Below are 16,236 nucleotides of genomic sequence, written 5' to 3' on the forward strand. Positions count from 1 at the left end.
GGTAATTAGGTTTGCTTATTTTGGGTGGAGGTACTGGGGATTGAACCCAGGACCTAGTGCATGCTAAGCAGGAACTCTTAACACTGAGCTATACCTCCCCTCTGCGAAATATCAATTTTTTAAATACATCATGTTTTACTGACTTCTGTTGCCTCAGGCTTCCTATGGCTCCACAAGACACTGCTGATTCACTGCCTCCTATGAGGGCAGGGTAGGTCGTTCACACTAGTGGTATCATTTTCCATAGACCACTGCCCCTATCCAAAAGTGTCTTCCCCAGGCTTAGGTATTTAAAATTTCTCTCTTCCTCATTTTTCAGTATGAGAATTATGTGTGCTGTGGAGCTAATCCAGAGATTAAGTCTTCGTTTAGGGAGATTATTGTAAAATATCCACCCACCGACTCACTAACAGCTTACAGAAACACCAAAATGTAAGAAATTTGCATACTTTTAATTCTTACATATTAAATATGTATGTATTTTATGTGTATATATATCTTGTACACCACATAACTGACATCATTACCAGCTAGCAGTTCCTTGACGGCTGGGGCCTTGTGTCAATCATCTTTTGGGCCTGACAGAGTAGATACTTAAAGGTTTATCCAAAAATGAACATGTGGGGAGAAGAAATACTGATCAGGAAAAATCTGCAAAGACATCTGTACAATTAGTTAATATCAATTTGTCAAGCCATTTGCAAACATTAATTAATGCCCCTTTCTGTGTTGTTGCTTTAGCTCTCCCCAGTTTGGGCCCAAGGATCCGTATCCCGGGGTTGGGCCGCATTCACACCCACCCAGCTTCGAGGCCTGGCTCTCAAGACCATGAATATGGGGAACCCAAAACCCTACAGGAGTCAAGTGAGCAATTTCTGCCAGGCTGTTTAGAACGTCACCCGTGACTGGCGTTTCCTCCAGAAGCTCAGAACTCCGGAAAACCGGGGAGCTTTCTCGCCCACCGGGAAACGGCAGCCACTCCGGGGCGAGAGCAAGGAGCAGCCGCGCCACCAGGGCCCTGCTGGGGGCGCGCGCGGCGCGGCCCGACCAGAGGGGAGGCGGAGCGCGGGCGGAGGCGGCGCGCTCCGAGCACCGCACTTCCTGTTCCGGCGCCAGGACGAGCCGCGCGCTGCTGGTGCTGGTGCTGCTCCTGGTGTTGGTGCCGCCCCTGCCGCTGCCGTCAGTCAGGCTGCGTTCGGTTCTTCAGCACCTGGTTCCCTCGGACCCATCGCCGCTTTTAGACCTTGCTGCGGACTCGAATCTTGCCGGGTGAGGCTGCTTCGGCACTAGCGGGGTCGTGGAGGGCAGTGAGCGAGCACGCCCAGGCGGGAGGCGGGCTCGGTAACGGAGGTGCCCGCAGTCGCCTCTTTGGACACCGGGGACTAAGGGCTTCTCCCCGTCGTCTTCCTCTCGGCAGCCCGCTGCCCGCCCGGTCGCCCCCTAGGGAGAAGGCCTCGGAGGCGTGTGACGTCGCGCCCGACGGGTCTCTCGGCGTTGGACGTCAGGCCTAGTTGAGGGGCGGGGCGCGGAACGGGCCCGGCCCCTCCCCCACTCCTTCCCGGCAGGCGCGCGCGACCCGCTCGGAGGCCGGTTCGCTCCGGTTAATCCTGGACTCCTTTTGTTCGTTTGGCCCTAAAGGGCGCCGGGCCTCGCGCCCTTCGGCTCTGACCCTCTCCCGCATTCATTAATTTCTAATGAAAGGGAGAGAGAGACTTGCAGACATTCTTGGAGTCGTCTTTGACGCTTCTGTAAGATTATTCTCAATGTGACAACGTTCTGGTCATTACTTTCTAGAGGAGTTGCTATTACAAACTATGGAAAGTGCTGAGTTCTGTAATACTCCCTTCAGGATTTATGAGCCTTTGGTGGCTCACAAGTAGCTGGACCATTTTCTTTTGAAAACCGAGAGTAGTGTTTTCAATAGATAAAGATATTAATGTTAAAGCATTGAACCATACTTACCCGACCATAAGAATTTTTTTTATTGCATTGGTACTAAAAAAATACGCATTGGTACTAAAAAAATACGCACTCGTACACCTCGTGGTTGTAAGGGCCTGTTTTGAAAACGAACCTTAATTACAGTCGAAGGTGGCCTTTGGAAAATTTTCCTAAGGTCTTTGCTCAGGAGTGTTCACTGGGTAGGAAGAATAGAAATTTTTCTTGCTGCTGGTTTGTGAAGCTCTTATTCAAATCTAGTTTATCTCAGAAACTTTTGAGTTGTGTATCCTGGAATGTTCTTTTCCTTTCTCCAGGAGGTACAGAGCCCCGCAGCCCGACGCCTTGACCGAAATCCTTGGGATCTCTGTTTTGGAATTTAGAAATCTTTGGATTTTACGTTTAGATTTTAGGAGGACTATAAGATGCATAGATGAGAAAACACACCGGCAGAATCAGGGCAGCATCCCTTAATCCAACATTATTAATATTTGTGCAGCGACAGGTAGGAATTAATGGAAACTAAAAATAACCTCAGGTCAGGTTTTGCCACCGAGTAAGATTTATGCCAAACTTGGGAGCATTTCTTTTTCAGAGGTTTCTGAATTGAGAACTGCAGATAGAGGTTTCTGGAACTATAATAGTGACTGTAAAAGATAACGTTTATTTTTGCTATGTTGCATACAATGCTAAGAGATTTATTATATAAGTCTCACAGCGAATCTGTAAGGTGGGTACTATTCTTGTCTACTTTCACCTCTGAGGTTTGGAGAGTTGGGTTTGTCCAGAGCCACCCAGTGAAGAGCTACAGTGTTAGCTAGTCATACCTACAGTAAGGCAGTAGGCCCATATGCCTACGAAGACAAAACAATATATCTATTTCCGGAGCACTTTCACTATTAGCACTTGATTTGCCAGTTCCATTTAGTCTCTCACATTACTGGCCCATTCTTCATAGTTCAGGAAATCGGTTCATTCAGATGAGCTGACTCCATGACATTCAAATCCTGGTCTTCAAACTTTCTTCCCCTTCCTATATTCCAGCCAGTCTGAACTGCTTACACTCCCCAGATTTTCTCTTGCCTCCCTCTCAGCTTTTGCACAGACTGTGCTCCTTTGGCTAGGGCTGTCCCACCATCCCCTACTCCCAGCTCTCTCTTTATTGTTCTTCCAGACTGCAAGGATTCCTCCCTCCTCCTCTCTTCCTTGATTCCTTTAGGAACTCTTCAAGATACTCCCATAGCGCCCTGTGCTTACTCCAGTAATGTTATTGTTTAAATGGTAGTTCTCCGCCAGACTGTCAAGAGCCTTAAGCAGTTATTCCTTGTAACACCATTCATTTCCCTAAGGCTCAACACAGTTCCTGGTACATATGTTGCAGTGAGTACCTGGTTGTAGAAAATATGGCTGGCATGAGGTTGTTAAAAAAATTACTTTTATATCATGTTTTAAAGTACTTTAAAATGTTCAAAAACTGGCAAATCCCTTATTTCTTGAATTGCTCAAATATAAGATAGAGTATATCTGATAAAAGCCAATATGAAAAACTATCATGTATGCAATTCAAAATTTATATTTTCAGTACAGTTCATTATTCTCCCTGCCTCTTACTAAGCAAATCAGTGCAGAAATCCTCATTTCCCTTAGTGACTCTTAATAAGTAACTTTCTTGTTTACAACACTTTATAGATTATTAAATATTTTAATTTTCTGTGAAGTAATCAGAAATTATAACTGTTTTGCTGATGAGAAAATGGTCTCTGGTGGAAAAGCTGGCTTTTTGTCAAAAGATTCAGACAAAAGGATTGATGTCCAGGTTTCATAACTCTGTGGCCCCATACTGTTAATGACTCCTCCACAATTTGATGGCCCTTTGAAATACTCCTTGTCCAATAGTCACTAGTAATTTTTGGAGTTCAACTTTTTTAAACCTCCCCCTGATTGAATTACCTTTTTTACTCTAAAGGTCATAATAGGCATTACAGAAATGTTTTACTGTTCTAGTGCATGTCATAAGAAATTTTGTGCTCTATTTTAAAATTACTCCTCTTGCTCCTTAGAAAAAAACAGTGATTATTTTTCAGATGATATGTAGATTCTGCCATAAATTGTTACTGGAAAGTTTTGAAAGTAATAGCTTCAGGTTATTCCAAAAAGAAAAATGAAAATCTTTTTTGATCAACTTTTTGTTGTTGTTAGTTCAAGGTTATACTGGCCTCATCTTAATTAATAATGAGCATAATCCATATGTTTTGGAATATTTTTTTTTAAAGAAAATATAGGGGTTTTTTACATTCTACTTTGTCTCATATTGGAATACTGATGTCCAACTCTATTTTTTGCCTTTTTATGATGAAAGTATTCCCCAAAGAGTAAATTGGAATGTCTCCAGTTAACATGAACACTGTTTATTCTAGGCATGGAGAGCCAGTCACTTTACTCGGTGGTGCTGCAGAACAGGAAGTGACCTATTTCTAATTCCTTTGGTCAGGGCATTATTAATTCCTCTATCTTCCAGGGTTTGATTTTGAATTTAAATTTCTGAAAGCCAGAGTTGTGTGAATCAGTTTAATATTACTAACTAGTGGAATAACTTACATTTATTGGTTAACTTTATCATGTTTTTCAAAAACTAATAAGAGGGGAAGGGTAATTCTGAAAACCTAAACTGTAGAACCATATGAAGTTGAATGGGTTGCTTGCTTTGTGAGGTTTCTGCTCCAGAACTATGTGGACTTTGATACAGAACCATTTTCTGTTTCGTTAAGGCTCCCCCGGTTTGAAAAGGATGTTAGTCTTATGTAGACTTTAAACCTGTCTTGCACTGATGAACTTTCTTCAGGTGTTAGTCCTAAGAATTTACTATTGTGTGATGTGACATTTTATTATAAAACAAACCTTAACATGGGAATGAATGGGTAATTGTGTTTACTGTACGTTCACGATGTGTTTTTTTAATATTACAAATTAAAAGCAAGATTATAGCTGTTGTACTTAGTAGGCTTCGTGTCCATTTTCTTTTATCATTCCTCATGATGACCAAGTCATACTTAATAAAACTCTGTCAATGCAAGGATGACTCAGTATTGAGCAGTATATATATAACTATTGTGTATTGGTGGGTCAAAGGAGAAAAACTATGAGATCAACTCATTAGATGCCAAAAAAATCTTCTGAAGTTCAGTGTTATTTTTTTCAACTAACAAAATAATAAATAAATCTAGCAACCTAGGCATAAACAGAAACTTCCTTAATGTAATTTTTTTAAGTCTCAAACTAAAAATGAGAATGGTACTTAAACATTAGAAGCATTGCCAGGAGAGTTGGGAAGAGACTACTGTGTTCACTACCACTATTTAACCTTTCATTGTTGTTTAAGTTCTAGCTTATACAAAAGAAAAAAGAGGTGTAAATAGTGGAAAGAAAAGGTAAAATTATTTTTTGCTGATGGCATAATTCTTTACCTGCAGATTCTAGAGAATCAACTAAGAGACTTTCAGGAATAAAATAATTCAGTAATACCACTGCTTATAAAAGTAATACACTAAAATTTAAAGGGCTTTTGCCATATATGAACAACCAGTTAGAAAATATAATGGAAGAGCCAATTTACAACCACAACAAAATGTTTACCAGTTAAAAATCTAACTCTCAAAAAATGTGTAGGAGACTTGATTTTTAAAAATGATTGAGTGATAGTAAATGACAATGATGGGAACTAGAAAGACATACCTTGTTCCTGAATGAGAAGATTTTATATTTTAAATATATCAAATGTCCACTAAGTTAACCTGTAAATTTAATGCAGTTTAAACCAGAACACCAACAGATTAAAAAAAAAAAGTGGAAAAAATAAGCGTAAGAATTTTCAGGAAAATCTGAAAAAGCAGTAGTAATAGATCATACAATTTATTAAAAATATAAAGCTGCCTTAGTGAGATGGAATGTTCTAGTGTGGATCAGTGGAAGAGAATAGAGTTCACAATACCTGTGGGAAATGGTGGAGGCTCTATGGCCTGGTGTTTAAGAGCCTTGTCTCTGGAGTCAGACTGTACCTGGGTTTGAATCTCTGCTTGTCACTAGCTCTGTGACCTGAAACAAGTTAACTTGCTAAGCTTCCTTTCCTCCAGCTATAAACTGGGGGTGGTGATAGAATCTGCATCTATTAAATGAGATTATACACCTAAAGCACTTAGCATGGGGCCTGTTCTATGGTATATTATATTCAGTAGTATTTGTTGTCAGTAGCAGCTGTGAAATGTGTTAAAGGTAGCTTGTCAAGTCAGTTGGGGAAGAAAGATTATTCAGTATGAAAGAACAGATTTTAAAGTTAAACTATATAAATACAATGGAAAACATAGGTGAGTTTTTTGTCTCATATATGACAGTGAATTTCCTTAATGTTTGTAAAGCATTAAAAAAATGTACTACTAATTAGTAAAATGATCAAAGGCAAAAAAGAGTACATACTATTTATATGAAATCAAGGAACAAGCAAAAACTAAGAAAGTGATTGCTAAGTGGGAAGAGGAATTGACTGAAAACTAGCATGAGTAAACCTTACCGAGTTAGGGAAATGTTCCATATCTTGGATGGTTACAGGGGCATATACAACTGTCAGAGCTTGTTGACCTGACCACTAAACTATGCATTTCATCGAGTGTTAATTATCCTTCAGTGTTTAAAATTGACAAAAGTGGTCCAAGGACATGAGCATATTCATAGAAAAAGAAATATAAATGGGGTATTAAATCTAAATAATGCTCTAATTTCCACTTAAAGAAATGTAAGTTAAAACAATAAGGTGCCAATTTTTAGCCTATCATAATTGAAAATGATTAATAAACTTCATAATATCAAGTGGTGAAGAAGAATTTTTAAAAGGTAGACAGTGCAAATTGGTATGCCTTTTTGAGATGGATTTTAGATGGCCTTAACCATTGCCTGTAAGTTTCATTTGTAGTATCTTTCCCTGGTGATAGATTCACAAAGATATGTGTTCAGAGATGTTCACTGTGTCATTGTTTAAAACAAGTCAAAAATGTGAACAACCTAAACTGCTACCAGATGGAGAGGTGTAAACTAAATTACAGATTACTTTTATATGATGTGCAGCTAGTAAAAAGGGATGATTTATAGAGCTGTATGAACTATTATGGAAAATTTTCCTCTATAAAGAAAAACACATTATATAAATGATTAAGATTCCATTTAAGTAAAAATAATGTATGCATAGAAAGTTCCTTAAAGAATATATAAGAAATGGGAAACATTGGTTTTAAAATATTTTTTCTTTTCTTTCTTTTTCAGGAAAATGTCTGATGAATTTTCGGTAAGTTGATGCATTTATCCTTCTTAAGTATTTTGGTCCTAACTGTGGGCCATAAGTCTTAAATAAAAAGAGATGCTTTTTGTGATTTCTTGGATTTTTTTTTTTTTTTTTTTTTTTTTTTTGCCATTTGATAGATGATTTGCCAAAATTTACTTAGATGTACTACGTTTGAAAATTCATTTTAAATTGTTAGTTCTGATAGTGTTAATAATAGCCAACATTTATTGAAAATTATATACCAGACATTGTGTTAAGAACATTTCATGAGTTACCATGTTTAAGCTGCAGGTTAACCCTAAACTATTGTGGTTTTTTTTGTTTTTGGTTTTTTGAAAATGAAACTGAAGCTCAGAGAAGGTGTGTAACTTGTTTGACATAAAGCCAGGATTCACATCACACTATGTTGATCAGTTTTATTTAGAAAACTTGAGCTTCTCTGAGAAATTTGCTTTGTGAAGTTGATATTCAAGGTAACTCCTCAAATTTTATATTAAATGAATTGTTTTTAAACTGAACAGCTTGGCTTTTGAAGAATTCCTGATGCTATAGCTTACTGTCCTTTATGGGTATATAATCATGTTTGGCATGACTTATCCCTAAATAAGATCAATAAGACGTGCCTGTTTTTTATTCTAGTTGGCAGATGCACTACCTGAACACTCCCCTGCCAAAACCTCTTCTGTGAGCAATACTAAACCTGGCCAGCCTCCTCAGGGCTGGCCAGGGTCCAACCCTTGGAATAACCCAAGTGCTCCACCTGCTGTGCCATCTGGACTCCCACCGAGTGCGACACCCTCCACTGTGCCTTTTGGACCAGCACCAACAGGAATGTATCCCTCTGTGCCTCCCACCGGACCACCTCCAGGACCCCCGGCACCCTTTCCTCCTTCTGGACCATCATGCCCCCCACCTGGTGGTCCTTATCCAGCCCCAGCTGTGCCAGGCCCTGGCCCCACAGGGCCATATCCTACACCAAATATGCCCTTTCCAGAGCTTCCGAGACCATATGGTGCACCCACAGATCCAGCTGCAGCTGGTCCTTTAGGTCCATGGGGATCCATGTCTTCTGGACCTTGGGGACCAGGAATGGGAGGGCAGTATCCTGCCCCCAATATGCCATATCCATCTCCGGGGCCATATCCTGCTCCTCCTCCTCCCCAAGCACCAGGGGCAGCACCACCTGTTCCATGGGGCACTGTTCCACCAGGAGCCTGGGGACCACCAGCACCATATCCTGCCCCTGCAGGATCATATCCCACACCAGGACTCTATCCCACTCCCAATAATCCTTTTCAAGTGCCTTCAGGACCTTCTGGTGCTCCACCGATGCCTGGTGGCCCCCATGTGAGTGTTTAATTTGTTATTTAACATGCACTAATAGTCCCATAAGCACAACTAAAAGATTGTCTCCAGTTTGGGTTGGAAGATTGGGAAGTTTTTAAACCTTTTTTTAGAAAGGTTGTGTGTATAAAGTAAGAGTAAATTCCAAACTTCAGGTAAAGCATTTAAAAGGATGAAAGCACAAGTTAAGTATTCCTGGCACTAAAAATAGAAAAATTTTCTAAAGACTTTGTAATGTAGTAAGCAGTGTCCTCAATAGCATCCTTGAAGTAAACTCAGAGATGTGTTTAATTGAACCTTTTTTTTTTTTTTTTTTAACATTTCTCAGTAATGTTTTATAGCATCACGCCAAAGCACACAGTTCAGTAAAAGTAATCTCTGCCAGTCTGGCTAGATATAGAGGTAGATTAGAGAATCCAGGCCAGTGAATATGTAACGTTACCCATCTTTCATGCAGCTATCCATAGTGTTTCTCAGCCAAGGATTTGTTTAGATCCTTAGCAGAATTGAGCTCAAGATTATACTGCTCTCCTACATTGCCAGCTCTATGTAATGCTGTATGTTTTACATATCAGCCAAGCTGGAGTAGGGTTGACATCTTAGTTGAGGACCCAGTCTTGAACATGTGACCAAATAGAAAAGCACCCTGTTTTCCTATGAACTGGGCCAAGTCAGTATCCAAACGCAGAGTCAGGTCTCCTTGGGGGAAAAAATCTATTTATTCTTAACAAAATACTAATCAGATCTTCAGCTAGATTAATCAAACATCCACCTCAATTGTAAATAAAAAAATTTTAATAAAGTGTCCCTAAAACTTCCTTTCATTAGTGTAACTTCTTGCTATATACTCTCAAAAAAATATTTTTGTGAATTGTATGCCAAAATATGTGAGATGATTTGCTCTTTGGTTTTATTAAACAGTAACTTTATTTTAAGCCACAGCAAGGAGTTAATAAACTCCATTTACAAAATCTAGAAGTTTACTTTTTCTTTTTTCTATTGCAGTCTTACCATTAAGTTAACAATGGATGAAGAGATGACGCTTTGCTTTTTGAAGTACATATATATATGCACATGAATGCATATATAAAAATTGCTGTTTCACTATTCTTAGAGGGCATTCATGAAAGAACAACTCTTGCACCTCTCAGAAGATATCTGCCTCTTGTACTTGGATGTTTAGTACATCTGATGGATACAATCAGATAAAAATGTAAAAGTAAATCATTCAAATGTGATTTTTATTCGGTTTTTATGGAAAGTTAAAGTGATTAAGTATATTGAATACAATTTGTTTAAAATTTTTTTTATAATTTGATACAATTTGTTTAAAACAAATTTTCGATTTGTTTAAATTATGAAACTAAACACATAATCACTTCTTCCCCTAAATAAACACACTTTGAAAATAATCACATTGTCATAATTTAAACAAATGATGCCTCTCAACATCTTGAGCTGCTCTATCAATAGGATAAATAAACCTGGTCCTCTTGAGGTTTTATTTTGGATATACATAAAACTTCATAATTATTGTCGGATGTTGAGCTCATTAACCAGGCAGTGTTCATTTTTATCCTTGAGCTTTTAGAAAAACTTTCCCTTTATTTTGAGTTCCATCTTACTTGTTTTTTTATTAGCCAGATGGGTCATACAGCTCTAAAATCTGCCATTTATGGAAACTAACTTTTATCTTTTTAATGCAGGCCAACATGTATGTAAATTATATTCTTAGGGAATTGGGGATCTCTTTGTATTGCTTTCGAATCATGAGATGTCCATATTGGCTTTGGGAAGAGCTCAAGGAAGGAAACATTCTCTCCTAGAGGAGACCCTGGGAGTTGCTTCATAGACAAGTAATTTGCATTCCCACAAAACACCCTTCCTGTAGCCCCCTCTCCTTCTGTTCTTTAGAAGGCGCACATCCCTTAATTCCTCCCTGATACGGAAAACTGGCACACTCAAGGGGTCTATCACAAACAAAGAAATTAGGTTTAGAGAACCTTAGTCAGACAGACATGATAGTTCTCTTTGTATAAGTGTGATCAAAATATGTATGTGTCTTTCAGTCTGGTTAAGTTGTCTTTGTCTCTTACATAGTTTCCTGGATCTGTTTGTAAAGTGTTCATGGCCAACAGTTCAGTTCTGTATTTGTTGATAGGTAAATAGAAGAATGAGTGCCGTCCTTAAAAATTATCCTTTAGCTCTAACAGTGAGAATAATAATAAAGTAGATCTCTGCAGTTGAGTTTAAAGCAATATGACTGTGTTGCCTAGAAAAAGTTGTTTACTTTTTGGCACCTTTAAATCAGATTTTTTAGATTTGGTATAGAACTGACCATGTTATTCGTCAAATAACATTTTGAAACTTTGAATGTATCCACTGGCTTACTAAAATGTATTGTGCATTTCTTGACCAGTATAGGAAAGATTTATGCTAGAGCTTATTTTTGCTTAGAAATAAAATATTTGGTAGTTTCTCTTGTAGTTAAAATGTCGAGAATGCCAAATGCTGCCAGTTTAATGGTTTGATAGCTACCTCCTTTTAAGAAAGCAAGATTGTCACCTTTGAGAGGAACATTCGGTGTTTAGGCCTCCCTTTTAAGTGCTGATAGATTCAAGCTTTTGGAATTGAAACTGATTTGTTTAGGTATTTTCAGACTGGGGAATGTTAGACAGCTCTTTCAGAATGGCACAATCTTTCTTCTTTCACTTCTTTGGAGGGACAAGTGCCAGCTATCTGTAGCACACTTGGAATCTGTGTTGACAATGTAGCCTTCAGTTTACTAGGCCAGTAGCCTTAGAAAGTGACATGGCTTAAATTGTCAATCAGTATCATAATGTCATCTAACTCTGGAGGGATAAGATGATAGGAAAAGTAAGATGGCAGCAAAGATACCTCTCCTTCTGGTTATTTTGGTTGTCCTACATTGGGATAAATTGACAACTCTAGCTTTACCTAAAGGTATTTAACGCTAGAGAGAATAATGTTTAACTAAAAGAAGACAAGGTAGCAAGTTTGGGAATCTGTCATCGTGAAATCCATTTATTATCGGAGAAAATCTTTTGCTAAAGGATTTGAAGGACCGTGAAGACAAGATTTGAAATTACTACCCCCTGTAAGTATATTAACTTTGCTGGCAGCCCACATAGCCCAGTGAGCCCTAGACGATACTGCCATTTTTAAGCTTTGCTTTTCGAGGATTTTCCAACTGGTGTTTCGGAAATTTTTTCTTTTCTTTTCAAGATTGGAAACCAAAGGAATAGAATTTGCTATTACATTCTTTCTAATTCTTTCAAGCATCATTTCTTAACTTGGAGGAGGGACATCTCAATTCTCTTGGGCACTCTGGGGCAAAAAGTATTTTTAGGTTCAGGGTAGAGTTAAGAAAAGCAGAAGTTGTTTCAAGGGAGGAATGGGGGAAAGCATCTAAGAAGGTTTTTTGTCTTTACAAGGGAATAATGTTGCTTTTAAAACAAGTCTTGCTAGGCTGAGATTGGTTTGTGGAAGAAACTGCTTATTAGTATGTTTGGTCTCAAGGGAACATGAAGTATGGAATATGCTGGCATTTGGACTTTCAGAGCAAGAATTTTAAGATAAATTTGATGGAGATAGTTGAGATGTGTTGAGGAATATTGTTTTTGAAGTTAGAATCTTAGGTTTTGAAATGTTGAACCTAAAAATGACAGCAAAAGATTTTTAAATAGACCTTAGGGCCTCATTTACATACTCAGTCCTCAAGAATCAAGGCTCCTTAGAGGAGAGCTTACAATGCCTTGGCTTGTCTGTACTGGGTTTGACGCGACACTTTTCGTGCTTTTGAAGATGGCTGTGTACAGCTCTGACTCTTAAAGCCTGTTTTCTGTGAAGTAATACATTGATTATTTGGGAAGAGACAATAATTTAATTACCCAAGGGCCACCTTCCTTTGTCAGTTTTACTGTTTATTGCTTTCAGTAGAGAATAATAAAAGGACAGAGAAGAAAAGGGGTAAGTTTTGGGCCTTGGTCTGTCACACCACTACAGTGAGATATTGGAATATTTTCCAGGAAAGAAGTCAGTTTTACCCCTGGTATTTTTACCTCACAGATAATTAGTGCTACCTATTGTACTCAGATGTACAGCTTTTGAAACTGTGTAGATCAAAGTCTCAATTAAAATACTGTGCCTAGTTTGCATATCAGTCGGTTGCCTACACTTCTTAATGATTAGTGCCAGTGTCTTCCTCACCCTGAATAATCTAGGGCTAGATTTATAAAATGCCTGCTTTATAAACCTTGGAAATTAAACCTAAGACCTTCAAGTGTTCAAGTTTTTGAAAGCATAATGCTTAATTCAGATGAATCACACTGATACACTGTACTATGCATAGAAAGTGGTGGGTGGCTTTCAGGGGAGACTATAATCTTAATACAAGCAATATTTAGTATTGAAGACAGACACTATTCTTTCTATTTTCAGAATTCTGCCAAGTAAAACAAAAATTGCCAACAAAATAATCAGTATTAAAGAAATGCCATGCAAGCTTCTGGCTATAGAAAACATCTGAAAACTGCATTCATTCAGCAGACACTTAAATGTCCATGACGCAGGTGCTTTGCCAGATGCCAGAGATAGAGCTGACAAAGAGTGCCTGTCCAGGGGCTTACAGCCTAGGGGTTGCATTACAGAACTCATTAGTACACTCATTATTAGTTTACCTAGGCAAACATTTTAGTATTGCTGCTGGTGGAAATTATAGACCAGCCTTTGGGCATTTAAAGAGCTATGATATATACCTTTTTTTAAAGTGAGAAAATGCTTTTCAGGACTGTAGTGTTTTTCAGTGCAAAGCGTGCGAAAGTTAATGGGATGTTTTTCCTCTTCACTTTTCCCCTGGTTAAAGGCACTTTCACTGCGTGTCACTGATTAGCAGATACCGATTTGTTGCCATTAAGTAAACTTGACTTCTTATGTGTGCTCTGTAAAGGTTTTTTTTTTGTAACTTTTTCCTAATATTGTGGTTTTTTTCATTGACTTAATAATGACAAATTTAATGTATGTAATTGTCTATGCATTTTAAGTTAAACTGCCTAAAATGTGATTTGAGACATATACATTTGTTTGTATTATGAACTGTAAGCAATCTGTTTGTGATGTTAGGTTTTATCACCTGCTGCTGTATTTGTAAACAAAGACAATGTTGCTTTAAGACGTAATTATAATTAGGAATAGTCTATGGATATGATACTTGATATTTTTTAAGATAAACTTGTTTGCTTTTGTGTATTACACCTGAAAACTTTTTTTTAAAATTGTATTTTCATGGTTTCAGTTTTTCCATTTATTTTAATCTTTAGGCCCAATTCTGGGCTTCCCAGAGCAAGTCCAGCACCTAATTTGTTAACTGCAAATTCTTGTCATAAAGAAAGAAAGAAAAAGAGCCTTAGACGCCCCTGTGTGTGTGACCTGCATTCACTAAGGCATTTAAATAGACTGCCTGGGAACAGGCGCTCCTCCACAAACCATCTTTCACAACGTACTGTCCGTTGTGAGGATTTCCTCTTCTTCTTCAAGGCTAGGCTGCTCTTTGTAACCAGGTTATCTGTACACACAGTTACGAACCTCCTTTATCTGCCCCTGCTGCCACCATCCCCGCTTTCTTTTATGAAAGATAATTGCTATGTCTGTAGTGAAGGTCATGTTAAACTTGGTGTATATTTGCCATTTCCTTTCCACAGGGTTTTGGTAGCCTTTCTTGAAACCTCGTTTGAGTGGGACTATAACTGAGTGAATAATTTATGGTATATGCCACTTCTGAAGAAGATTTCTGCTTTTTGCCTTTCAGGTGGACAAAATGCAACTAAAAATTTTTAAGTGGTACTTGAGGTCTTGTTTTATATCTCCTAAAAGTACCCACCTAATGCAGAGCTGTGAAATAGGTAGTAAATATAAGATCACTCTGGAGCAGGGCTGGAGTTTTTTTCCCCCATCGTGAAATGACATTCCTTTGACAAACACATTCTTCCTTGGGTACCTGATACAAGCAGGTTCTTTTATTTATTTATTTTTTTTACCATATTAAAACTTAGCACCAATCCTTCTGCAACAGATTTCTAAAGCAAAATAGAATCCTATCAGCTCACTTATTTTAGATAAAACAATGCAATAGAATTCTAATACCAGAAGAGAATTTGGGCCATCGTAGATTTGTTCCTATAACATTTGAACATTATTCTCATGGGGGCAGGTTTTTATGTTGATGCATTAAGCAATTTATCTTCATACTATATTTTGCAGTTCTCTGGGTTCCAGGGAAGAGAAGACAGCAGGTTCAGCTTAGTTCCTCTCTGCTCCCCGCTTTCTCTAGAGCAGTTTCACTCTTCCACTGTATGCTTTACTTACTATATTAGTCAGTTTGGGCTGCCATGACAAAATACCACAGACTGGGTGGCTTAAACAAACAGACATCATTACGGTTCTGGAGGCTAGGAAGTCCATGGTCAAGGTGCTAGCCAGTTCAGTTCCCTGATGAGGGCTCTTCCTGGCTTTCAGAAGGCCAACGCTGTTTCCTCACACGTGGAGAGAGAAAAACCAAGCTCTCTGTTGTCTCTTCTTGTAAGGACCCTAATGCCATCATAAAGGCCCCATCTCCAAATATCGCATTGCAAGTTAGGACATAAACATGGATTGGGAGGTGGTGGGTGACAATTCGGTTCATAGCACTTAGAGATAAGTTGTTTGGGGGGGAGGGACAAAAAGTTTTGCTGCTTTTAAATTTTAAAAACTATTGTAGATGACCATGTCTCCTAGTTGAGGTTTGCTAAACTCATAATCAGATTCACAAAGTATAACAATCTCCATCCATTTAGAATTCTAAGTTATGCTTAAAGTGTTCGTGTCACACAAGAAAAGAGGATTATTTAACATTTTAAGTTTTTGCTGTGTCTTGTTTAGTGTTAGGCTTCATGTTTTAAATGGTCCTTTAGACTAGCATTCCTTAAAGATAGGTAGGTAGTCTAAAAAGACAGACTTTTTTAGGGATAGGAAATCTTTAAAAGAGGTTAAATAAATTCCCAAGGTTGTACTACATGATGGCACCAGCTCTTCGAACATCAAGACTTAGGGTTTGTCCACTAGATTACATTTTGCTCAGGCATCCAGTACCCTCTGTGTGCAATTCCTTGATTACCAGTCTAGACCTTTGTTCTCTTCCACAAGACACCCTGATTTGTCCTTGTCCCCTTAAGATGCCACTGACTAGGTTCCAAAACTATGGGAAAACTCGTAACAGTCAACTGGTTAACTTTATAGATGATGAGTCCAGGTTAAACTGAGCTTTATGTATTGTCCTACTTCATCCAGCTTCATTTCCCAGGAGCTAGTAATGATAGCTGCTGTGTCTACCTACATACTTGAGCTCACTGAATTCTTAACACCCCTCCTTTTGAGATACATACATACAATCTAGGAGACAGAAATAAGTCTAGTTGACAGTTTACACGCACAGTCCCAGTTAAGCCTCAACAACAAATTTCTAAGGACAGTTCTTAATCCCTATTTTATAGATGATGAAACTAAGGCTAAGAGGTAGAGATCACCTAGCTTGAATGTTACGGAACTGAGATAAGACTCCTGGGTGTGAC

At 38.5% G+C, this 16,236-nt stretch overlaps 1 protein-coding gene across 1 annotated transcript; it reads left to right on the forward strand.

Moving 5' to 3' along the window:
• The first annotated feature begins 1,109 nt into the window (after positions 1-1,109).
• MAPK1IP1L (mitogen-activated protein kinase 1 interacting protein 1 like) lies at positions 1,110-15,901 on the forward strand. The gene is made up of 4 exons (XM_032482083.1): positions 1,110-1,269; positions 7,249-7,270; positions 7,907-8,614; positions 9,617-15,901. The coding sequence occupies exons 2-4, from the start codon at positions 7,253-7,255 to the stop codon at positions 9,626-9,628; spliced, it is 738 nt and encodes a 245-aa protein (XP_032337974.1). The 5' UTR covers positions 1,110-1,269; positions 7,249-7,252; the 3' UTR covers positions 9,629-15,901.
• Positions 15,902-16,236: the final 335 nt, after the last annotated feature.

Source organism: Camelus ferus, chromosome 6 (genome assembly GCF_009834535.1).
Source record: "Camelus ferus isolate YT-003-E chromosome 6, BCGSAC_Cfer_1.0, whole genome shotgun sequence".
In the NCBI taxonomy this organism is placed as follows: domain Eukaryota; kingdom Metazoa; phylum Chordata; class Mammalia; order Artiodactyla; family Camelidae; genus Camelus; species Camelus ferus.